Source organism: Indicator indicator, chromosome 5 (genome assembly GCF_027791375.1).
Source record: "Indicator indicator isolate 239-I01 chromosome 5, UM_Iind_1.1, whole genome shotgun sequence".
Taxonomy (NCBI): Eukaryota; Metazoa; Chordata; class Aves; order Piciformes; family Indicatoridae; genus Indicator; species Indicator indicator.
Genome location: NC_072014.1, coordinates 42,113,454 through 42,124,982, shown reverse-complemented (window position 1 = coordinate 42,124,982; position 11,529 = coordinate 42,113,454). Strand labels below are relative to the sequence as shown.

The 11,529-nt window shown below is 41.1% G+C and overlaps 1 protein-coding gene across 10 annotated transcripts in view; it reads right to left on the bottom strand.

Moving 5' to 3' along the window:
* Positions 1–811: 811 nt before the first annotated feature.
* The window catches only part of GTDC1 (glycosyltransferase like domain containing 1), a 153,911-nt gene continuing 143,193 nt past the window's right edge, over positions 812–11,529 (bottom strand). For 7 of the 10 annotated variants that reach the window (XM_054381042.1, XM_054381048.1, XM_054381043.1 and 4 more), the window contains 3 exons: positions 9,452–9,522; positions 8,515–8,606; positions 812–895 (listed from right to left, as the gene is read on the bottom strand). In XM_054381042.1, coding sequence (XP_054237017.1) covers positions 812–895; positions 8,515–8,606; positions 9,452–9,522 — 247 coding nt within the window. Of the gene's footprint in view, positions 896–8,514; positions 8,607–9,451; positions 9,523–11,529 lie in introns of those variants that run through there. The other 3 variants (XM_054381045.1, XM_054381051.1, XM_054381047.1) reach the window with 3 other exon arrangements.

Below are 11,529 nucleotides of genomic sequence, written 5' to 3'. Positions count from 1 at the left end.
CCCATGCTAGTTTGAATTACAGCTGTTTATCTTTCAGCTTTCTTTAAGATTAATTAAATGCAAATGTAACTCCACGAATCATGGGATTACCTGCCAGACCCCTTATTAATACCTTCACTTAACCCAACCCGCCCTGTGCCAGAGAGTCATTAATTTGCAAAAAAAAAAGAAAAAAAAGAAAAAAAGAACAAAACAACCCAAAACAAACCAGGGAAGTGCAAAAGCAGCCCTTTGCCTCCCAACAACCAAGAGATGGCTGCCCAATTAGTCCGGCAGCGCTCGGATCCTCCTTTCAGGCCCTGTGGCCCTTTGAGGACACAATAAGGCTCCAATGATAACCTGGCAACCTAGGTAGAAAGCCAGCCAAGTGTGAGCGTTTGAAGCTGCAGCTTGGCTGCCATCGTGTCGGCGAAAAGAAAGAATTCAGGCACCATGTCATCCAGTACAAAGGATAAAAACAGATCCAACCGGAAATTCAATGTGGCACCACATATGGGATACATGAGTGCGGTTACACAACAGGCCACATATTTTTTTTGAACAGTCTCCTGCATGTGATGCCGAGGACATGTGTAACCATCATAACGTCTCTAAGAATCTGTATTTAATTTGAGCTGGGGTGGTGGCAGGGATTGGAGATCTGAAGCCGCCACAGGTTTGTGGCAGATGGCTCTGTGTCAGCTATGACAAGCAGCCAGGCTCGGCTTCCTCTGCAGATTTTCTTTTCTCTCTGATCAGGTAAATATGGGCACACTCTGGAAACTTCCACAATTCTGCCTGAGGCTGCAAGTTTGTGACTTAGCCCCATCTGTCACAAATCTTCCCTTGGTTCTGCTGCGAGCAGAGACCTGAATTTACCGCCGAGCGCTGCCCAAGCAAAGCCAGCCGTCTCGCCCTGCGAGGAAGCACAAGAGAGAAGCCACCAAGCCATGTTAGATTCTGTGACACAAAAGGGATGTGGCTCAGGGTGGAAATGTTCTGCAGCTCCCAGCATTTCAGGAGGGGTGGAAGTGACTCAGTCAGAGAACACTTACTGGCAAATGGAATGGATTCTTCTGGTCTTTTTGTTTGTTTTCTGAGATAGGTAAACTGGTTGGCAGCCCCAGGTTATCTGCTCCTGGATGAGCAGCATCAAAGGTCTCTTTGCTTTACTGGTGGTCTTAGTAGACATGCCAAGAATTGAATACTTGCAGGGATTTATCTGCACCACTCACCCTCTGACATGGCAGAACCATGGAGTGAGGACTAATTCTCCTGCTCATCAGTCTGACTCCTGGGCTTTATTTTTAAGTAACCTTGAAGAGAGTAAGTTCAATTCCTACTTTTGGGAGTGAGAACTCTGCAAAGGGCTGGGCATTTTTTAAAAGTTTTTTTTTGCAAGGAACAGTGATTCAGTCAACAGATCCTAAACAAGCAGAGATGAGGAGAAGCAAAGTTTTCACATAAAGCAAGATCTCCTCATGAAGCACAGGCAGCACAATAAGCACCAGCAGTACAGCATCTCCCATGAAATGACTCATTTGTTTCTTGTGTCCTAAAATCAGAACTGAAACAATTAATATCTACTCTGCCATCACTGGACTTCAGAGTTAACCTTTAGAATTATTAAGGAGTATTCATCCATTTGGACCTGCTGTTGCAGGACAGCTGGAGTTCAAGCAGACAGTACTGATGTGGTGGGCAGTTTATGCACTTACAAAAAAAAAATTACCTTAATAAAATGAAGACTCAGAGCCTATTATTCATCACAAAACCTGAGATTTGGCAGGCAGAGGGATTTGCAGAGCCAATTTATACTGGGGCAGCTTTACTCTGTGACCCAGCTTCTTCCCTCTGTAAATGCTGGGGAAGAATCAAGATGGAAAGCAGCTTGGAGTAATTACTTTTGGAGCTCAACTTTCAAACTCCAAGCACCTTTGGAAACCACCATCTAAAGAGAGCATTGGTTTACATGACTTGGGTGCACTGTGAGGCCCAAGTCAGAGCTAGGTAGCACTCCTCAGTAGAGCAACAGTATTTCCCTGAACAACCTGGGCTGCTCTGCAGTTTGGGGGCCTTTAAAAATTCATTTCATTCTTTCTGCCTTTAAAGAGAAAACATCAAATGTTGGATGTGAGTCTGTGCAAGAGACACTGGTGGGTACCTTGCACAGGATGTTTTAGAACACACTGACCAACTACAGCAGTAGGAAAACAGTTTCAGGCATTCTTTCTCAAGGTAATTCAAATAAAGCCTGCTGACAAACTAAGTTTTCATGCTCTTTGCAACTTTTCTTTCGAAGTCAGTCCTACTTCCCATGACCTATTTCTCCATCTACCACTTTACAGTGGCTGTGGTTCATCTGCCACTTTTCATTTACTCTCTAGAAGGAAACTGGAAGCTATCTAACATTGTTAGAACAAAAAGTTCAGAGTCCTGATGTTTATGCTAAAAGATACACATGTAACTGCTGTCTTAAGGAAGGCTTTCTTCCTGCTCTACAACTCCACCAACTGCATCACCAACAGTTTCAGAGCTGAAGGCAGGACTGGAGGTGGGGTCTCAGCAGAGCAGAGTCAAGGGGCAGAAACCCCTCTCTTGCCCTGCTGTCCACACTCCTCTGGATGCAGCCCAGCACAGAGCTGCTTTCTGGGCTGCATGAGGGCACTGCTGGCTCCTGGGGAGCTACTCATCCACCAACACCCCTAAGTCTCTTCCTTCAGGGCTACTCTCAACCCACTGTGCACCCAGCCTGGCTTTGTTCCTGGGATTGGTCCAACCCAGATGCAGGACTTGCACTTTGACTTGTTGAGCGTGGTGCAGCTGGCACTGGCCCACTTCTCAAGGCTGTCAGGGCTCTATGTACCTATACAAGTATGTATTCATGTCTGCACAAACTTACACTGTGTCTGTATATGTGTGGCAGAATGACCATTATAGGTTGGACTTGATCATCTTGAAGGTCTTTTCCAACCTGGTTAATTCTGTGATCTGTGACCCAGCAGGCAACTTCAGCACCTAGCCCCTTTCTTCACAGAGATCCACATTAGCTAGCAGACCTCTCTATATCACAGCTGCTTCCAGTTCTTCCACGTTGCCTGAAGACCTCACGTTGACCCAAAATGCTTCAGTTGTGTCCCATAGTCCAGCAGATATTCCATCTGTGCAGACCACCTATGCCAGCTGGCTTTCACTTCTATCACCCATACATATGGGAATGAAAAATGTCAAGACCTCAGTCTAACCTGGATACAACCCTGAGCAACTTCATCCAACTTTCAAGTTAGGTCCTACTTTGAAGCTGGCCCTGCTTTGAGCAGAGGCTGTCCAGGTGACCTACAGAGGTCCCTTCCTTGATTACTCTACGATTCTATGTTCAAAGTAATCAAAGTTTTCTTTCACAGAAGAAATCCTTGTGTTACATACATTGCACTTAGAGTCCCATGACTTAGCACAGACAGAGAGACAGGAGAGAATGGGCAAAGTATGCTACACTCTGGAGCTTCCAGGCTGCTTATAACCTTCCCATATGGACTCTGAGAAGCAGACCTAGACCACTTCTGAAACCATTTTTCATTATGCTCCCTGGAAATTAAGCATCTCAAGAGGCAAACACAAGTTTCCCACTTGTGCTCCCAACCCTGTTCTGAACTGCACCTAATGCTGACCGAGCAGAAGCACAAATTCAATCCCACGCCTCCTTCTTTCTCTGCAAACATGCTCTGCTGATGAACAGGAAAGCAGCAGGATGGATGGAAATATTTATACTGTTTGCATACCCCATAAAGCTCTACATTAACTTTATCAGCTCGGGACCAAAGATCTGGAGAACACTGTAAGCAAACATCTGCTCAATATACATTCACCATTAAAAAGTAAACAGTAGGTTTGGCTCCATAAGGAACAGGTTGAAAATTATCAGAGTAAAACACATCACATAAACTGATGGCATGGCCTAGAACACTCTGCAAAGCAATGATCACACCAGCACAAATCCAGCTCTGAAGCACCCAAATGGCTTGAATGAAGTGAGATTGGAATATAAACATAGAATAACACTCAGGAGGAGAGACTGAAAGTGTTTATAAAATAATGAATGGTAGAGAAAAGATGGCTGATGGGGAGCTTCTCCTTCAAGGTGACCAACTTCAGAAGGAGAAGACAATGCACCTGAAGGTGGGGAACCCCTGAGGCAAAGGAAGGAAATGCTTTTAAATGCCACCTGTAAACATATGACGATCTACTTTGCTGTAAGAAGCTGTGAGAGACAAGAAGAGGCTTTCCAAAGGCCTCAATGTCAAATGGAGAACTCTGAAATTTTGGGAATACTTTATACAAAAAAAGGTTATGAAAGATTATAAAATCTCCAAGTCCAATGTGTTAGGAACAATCTCTAACAGACAAAGTGAAGATCTTTAATACTCTATGACTACCTTTGTGAGCCTTCTTCCAAGTATCAGCTGCTGATCACAGTATTAAACATATGGCATGCTGATCCATGGCAGTGAGCATCCTTATGGAAAAATTGATTTCTCATGAAGTTTTGCCGGGGAGGGGGTGAAGATAAGGGCAGAGGTCTCATGCCCAGCCCTTAGATGGCCTGTACAAGAACTGTGAATAACTACTCCTTGTGACAGGGCTGAGTGGCTGATGGGACATCTGGCATGAAGCTCCCCTGCATCCTCATGCGTCCGGCACCCCATATCCTTAGGCTGAGAATGCCTCCTGCTGCTTTCCTAGCTATGCCTAAATCTTAAAGCTGGATCAGGAGTGGTTTTCCCTTCTACACGTGTTGCTGAAATACCAAAGATACTGCTTTATCTCAAATCAGAGCAAAAAGAGAAGGAACAAAAGAAAAAAAAATAAAAAGGAAAGAAAAAAGTTCTGTTAGAACTGCCCTATACAGCCAAATCCTGAGACTGGAAACAATTCAGATGTCTACGGTCTAACTGGGATCTTAATTTGATTTTACAGCAGTTTAATCCCTTTGAATTCAGCAGACTTCCTTCTACAGTGGTGTAAGAAAGAAAGGGGGGGGGAAAAAATCACGCCATGTGTCTTTTCATAGGCAGGTGAGCTTCTGTAGTGTGATGGAAATGAGAAGATGAATGTCAGAAAGTGGGCCAAATTCTTTTCTCTGTTAAACAAGCATGAGCGAGAGAAGGATTTTTCTGTAGGAACTGAAGCTGACAGCATGTCAACCAGCACTCATTCAGCTGGGAGGGCTGGGAGAGATTATTTAAAGTTGTCAGCTCCTTCCATGCCTGGCTTTTGGCAACTCTTCTTGTCCCTTTCCACTGTATACTCTTTATATATGCTGTTTTAAATTAAGAAACTGAAGTGAGGGAACTGAAAGGTAAACTTAAAGAAAATAATGCAGAAACAAATGCTTTGCCCTATTTTATGGTTTGTTTGGTTTTTGTTTTTTTTTTTTTTTTTTTTTTTTACATTTTAAATCTACTAGATAGGGAGCTTGTGAACACTGACAGGTCTTATGGTGTACTCTGACAGAAAATGATGCCCTGGTGCTGTTTCCTTGCTTCATTCTGGCTCTTTACTTTGGCAACCACAAGCACCCAGAACCAGGGAGCAACATTTGATTCCATAAAGCTGTAACAGAACAAATAAATGATAACAAATGAAGTCTGCTTTCCACTCATCTCAATCTTCTGCTAATAACTGGTAGGAGGCAATGGTGAAATGCAAATGAGCCAGCCGTGGGTGCTGTGAATAGGCAGGGTAAGTAATACATCACTGGGAAAGGTTTTCATAGGTGCTTACATTAGGGATGCTTTAAAAAGTCTGCCAGCATCAATCTGCTGCACTGAGTTGAGCTACTGCAGTTTAATGTCTTGGTCTGTGCATTTTCAGAGGGACATTCCCTGCGTCTGGCTCTCTAACCTGACTGCTCTGCTGTCATTTATCTCCCTTTCACCCCTAACTTTGTCAGCACAAGCACTGAGGACAGCTGAAGGAATAAACTGCCTCTTTAATTAGACTGCTGCCTAACTATTATGGATATCCTTAGTAACAAAAACCCCAACAATATGTAAAAGGATAAGCCAGGGTACTTGTGATGGTGATGACTTCCCAATCCATGAACCCCAATCAGGAGAGAAAAGCACTGTTTGCTTTAAAAGGCATTTTGACTTTCAAGACCTCACAGCTGCTTTATGAACTCAAGGCAGGGAGCAGGTCAGGAAGGCTGCTGCTGAAAGAGAAGTAGCTAGTATGCACTGCTGCAGCTGAAAGAGAAGCAGCTAGCATGCACTGCTGTGCTGGGATCCCTTTTTCTATTCCATTGTAGTGTATAAAGGACTATACTGATTTGGAAAAAGAAAACCTGAAAACACATTGGAAGTGCTGTGTACCCTTCATTTTTCTCCGCTTCCTAAAAGGCAGCATCATTCCAACTGGAATGACACTAACAACACATGTCTGAGCTAGCATTCTTCTAGGAGCTTTTGCTGGTAGTTTCACTGCAAAGGAGGACTTGGCATACGTGGGTGTAGGTACAAAAAGACAACTCTAACAGTATTCTCTGAGCTGATCCAAAGCCTATTAAAGACAACAGGGATCTCTTCACTGGTGCTCACAGGTTCTGGATTAGGCTCTGCTTTACTCATTTTAAGACAATCCCCTGTTCAGCTCAACTGCTACCTGTTGCACACGGAAGATCTGTACAGGGCTGGGTGAGATAAACACCTTCAGCTTCTGCCTGCAAATCATCCCAAGGGAGTTTTCTTAAAGGAAACAGAAAAATCCTTCAAGCAAAATAGCATTTTGCACACATTTTAAACCCATGTTATTTCATACCAGCTTTGCTCTCCTGTTATTTCCATTTTTAGTGCTCCTTAGCTCTGTTTAGGAGCTGGGGATCTCGTCACAGAGAGAAGATCCATGGTGAACACAACTGTCAGCTGAACTTGAGGCACTGGGAAATGTCAAGGTAAATGTTTAAGGACTGTTTTCCCTTTGAAGCCACCATGTATAACTACACAACACTACTGACTCAAGAAGCAACGCTGAACACTGGAAGTGTTCAGTCAGCATTTTAAACTATTATGAGCTACCTTCTGAACCATTGCCAAGTTAATAGACAATGAAAGATAATGAGCTTGAAATTGGGTGTTAAATTGCATTTTTGGTTCTCTCCTTTTTTTTCCTTTTTTTTTTTTTATGAAGTTTAACTGTTTCCTGCAGAACCAACATCATGTTTGATGTATCATTATGTAAATGTCTATTTTTAGGTCACAAGAACAGTCAGGCGTGGGCTAAAGCCTCACTCCTCCTGCTACATGTGTGCGGGAAGGGGGAGAGACGCAGACGACGCACAGCAAGACCCAACACTTCCCTGGTCCCCAGAGGGAGGAGGAAGGTGGAGAGATGAGGTTAGGTCTGCTGGCAGCATGAGCTTCCAAATTAAGAAGGAGATTGCTCGACTTGCTCATTAACAGCGTGCCTGGGAACGCTAAAAAGGCCACATTTGTACCGCACGGCTAACGTTACGCGAGGAGCGTTTCTGTGCCCTTCTTTAAGGACTTCAGCTGAGTTCAGGCTTTTTACAACCTGAAACACCTTTGTCATGTAGGATTAAGAAGCATCCAACCCACCACCCACGGCATACCCAGGACTGAAACAGTCAGAAAACATTGTAAATGTGCATGTCAGTGTGCAGAAAATAGCAGTTATTTGTCTAAAAGCAGCAGCATGTAATAATAGCTCTTCACGGGGAGAATATAGAATTCAGTCTTTGATCTAAAATGGGGTAATTAAAAGTTAAAAAAAAATTAAAAAGTGACTTTTAGCAGTATAAACACACCTCATTAAAAAGTGAAAGTCAGCCTAGCATTGACCAATCAACCCAATCTCAAAAGGGAACTGTACTTCTAAACTGCAAAGAACAGGACATGATAAATGCCAGTAAAAACCACACTTCTGATAAACATTTTTCTATGCCAAAGACACCTTAAAAAAACCAGAGTGTTAAAATAACTATGAAAATAATTATGAAAACGATTCAAACCATTCCACAAAGCAGAGAAATCTTACCTGATACCAGTTACCTGCACATTATTGTTTTGGAAGATTAAATTAGGATAGGAAGGTAAGGGCTTATCCTCATTAATGTAATTGTGGGATCTTTCTTTTATTTTCCTTTTAGACTAATGAGTTGAATTAATCCAGGTTTGGTTTTATAAGCCTCTTGGGTCCCAATGTAAAGGACAGTCATTTTAGAAAACAATAAATTAAAACAACAGACCCCATCCTCCCTCCCCCCCAAAAAAGAGCATGTAGCATGCACTGAGTGCACGTATTTCATAAGACCTAGGTTAATACAACTGGCATCTAGTTTAATTAATCCTTGTTAGTGTAACGACTAATATCGCTCCCTAGCATGTTTCCTTTAAACATTACTATGTTAATTAAATGTTGTTTTCTTGGTTTTTTTAAGGGTTTGATTTCCACCCCCTCCTTTTGCTTTGTACTTCAACGTGGCATCCCAGCACCGCAAAACTCTTCCTCAACAACTACCTTATAGAGATGTTTCCTTACAATATCTGGCCTCTTGCAGAAATTCTGAAGCCTTTTAAAAAGCTGTTCAGGTGTAGAATACAGATATTCAGCTGCAGGAAAAGAAGGGGGAAAAAAAAAAGAAAGAAAAAAAGGGAGATACATTTTTAATGAAACAAAAACCTCAAAGCACACACTCGATATTAGTCACTTTACTAATTAAAAATGCATATTGCTCTGTGCCGCCTCGTGTTTTACATTATTTAAGCATGATTTTATAAGGTTACCTCAGCTCACAAGGATGTTTAATGCTAAATAAGGCCGTGTAGTTGTGCTGTTTAGACATCTCCTTTGGGTGATTAAAATACATTATTCTAATGTAACACAATGCATATGTGATACATTTAGTGATGAGATTTTTTTCTCTTTTTTTTTTTTTTTTCCCAAAGAGCTGCTGCTACATTAGTGTGGATCCTGTGCTGCAGTTGCATGCTATTAAGTATTAAATTGTTTATATAATTTGGTGTGATTTTTAAGCCTTTTTTTTTCTTTTGCCCTTTTTTTTCTGCCCTTTTTTTTTGCCTTTTTTTGGCCTTTTTTTCCTTTTTTCCTTTTTTTTTTTTTAAACCGTGTATCAAAAACAAATAAATCTGCAAACCACTGCAGCATCACTGACCTTTTAACAACAACAACAAAAAAATCTATCATTCTGGGATGTGTATGCTAACAATGAAGAATGCTATTTCAAAACTTGCTTTTGTGTTATCTTTAAAGAACAGATGGCAAATATAAACTCCTTCTAATGTATTAAAACACATAAAATTTGCCTTAACACTAACACGTTGGCTTGCCAAATAAACAATTGCTTTTACTCAAGTTGAGGCTCAAACTTTCTGTTTCAGCATGGATCCACGTGGATAGGTTTCAGTCCGGACAACGTGCAAATGAAAGCAGCTACCTGGAAATATCTCTGGATACACCAAGGCTTTGGGACACAGCGGATAGCAGCCACAATAGACAGCTTCGATCCTGCGGATCAGAAATAAACACGACATTAGAGAGCAGAAAAAACTTATTTTGGTGCAAGAGGTTGAGGTTGACTACATACAGCAAGAGCAAAACGTGGTTGTTTTCTTTTCCCCTCAGCAGCACAATCCTTCTAAATGCCAAAGTTGCTCTTTTGAAAGGAAATTTTATTGATCATATGAATTACATAGAACAGAACAGCGAGCATATGTTTTGTTCGCTGAATAAATCAAAGCGCAGCTCTGCATTTTTTTGTTTTTTAAATACTGTTTAACACATTTTATAATCAGCAGACAGACACATGTAACAACATGGTGAAGTATGGATGGCTTTGCCTTAATAATGCTGCAGAAAAAAAAAAAAAAAACAACAAACAACTCAGGGCGTTCTGTGCACCCGCCGGGACGTGCGTGGTAGCTACACACAGATGATCGCCGTTACCTGGCTGAGCAGACACTTGCCTTAAAGACTCCAAAGGTTAGGGTTAAATATAGCCCAGGAACAACTTGCAGCATGCTTCAGGCTGGGATATTGGAGCTCGTGCACACGCTTCAGATAATTTCCTTGATTTTTCAGGACCCAAACTGTGGTAGTTTGCAATAAGTAACGATGCGGCTCTGCTTAGCCAACGCACGCAGCGCTTTGCAGCTGTGTTTTTAGCATGGAGGAATTTATAAACCTGCTGCGAACATCAACCCCAAATCTCTTGTAACTGCAACAGGGTGCAAAGTTTACTAGCAGTGAGGGCAGGGACATGCTGTCCTCTCGCTGTTTGCTTTGCAATAGCTGAAGGGGTTAAGGCATCAGGTTTTCAGTTTATTTTTTTTTGCATAATGACCATTGATCTAACAGAACTGTCCCTCCAAAGCTACAACTGTAATTTTCTGCTGGCCAGAAATGACACGCTGCAATTCAAAACACTTCTTAAAATACGTTTATTTTATGAGAGTTCTTTGAATTTCCTCCAACATGTTGACCATAAGAGGACTTTATTTTTAGCTTCAGTCCCCAGAATAAAAAAAAAAAAACAACAAAAAAACAAACCACCAAAACCCCCATGATCTGAAATCTTGTCAAACTTCACCTTTTCTATTTTCAGTGACAACCCAAAAAGGTTTTTGCTACCTTCATGTGGCTGCTTTGTTTGGTGCTTTATTACAGGTACCTAGAAGGAATTCTGCTTCCTTTAGATCTCCTCAGTTTCAATAAAACAAAATAAAGAATAACACATTTAACTTTCATGCTAGAAAACCATCCACAAAGCCCTAAGATACACATTTATCTGCTAATGCTTTTGCTAAGCAGTCATTGCTAGATTGTTGTTTTGTTGGGGGTTTTTTCCCCATAAACTTTAAAATTTGTAATTTATGTTGGTTTTCTCTCCTTTTTTAAAAAATTTTTCCCTCCAAATAACATATGCACTTCAGATTGCATTTTAAACATTAACAACAATTTCAAAGTGTACATCGTCTAGCACTATATTTTTTTTTTTTTACCAAAGGGAAATGTTTCTGATGTGTGATTTAATTGATGATTTCAGTTCTTAAATATTGTGTCATATGTCAAAGCAAATAGATTTCTAAAGTTTTCTTTAATCTAGGAGGGAAAAAAAGAGAAGGAGAAAAAAAAAGAGTGAAACTGTGGACATTTCAGTAATAGCTCAGATCACTAAGTTATGTTAAAATATTTGCTTTTTAATCATATTGCATGGAGGGGGGTGATATATATATATATATAAAATATAAATGAACAGCTCCCTAAAACAAAACTGCAGGCCAAGATGCAATCTGAGTCATCATTTCAGTATGGAGCTTTCCCCTTATGAAAAACCTCTGTCAGGATCATGAATTAGTTAAATCAGAATTTAATGCCTCTGTAGCTTGCTGGATGAAAGTTAAAATTTGGGATTCTTTCATTTGCTAATCATCTCATTTGCATACTCATTTGCCATCCTTCTGCATCCGAGTTTCCATCCATTTCCTGACTTTCTATCCATTTCCTGACCAGTCC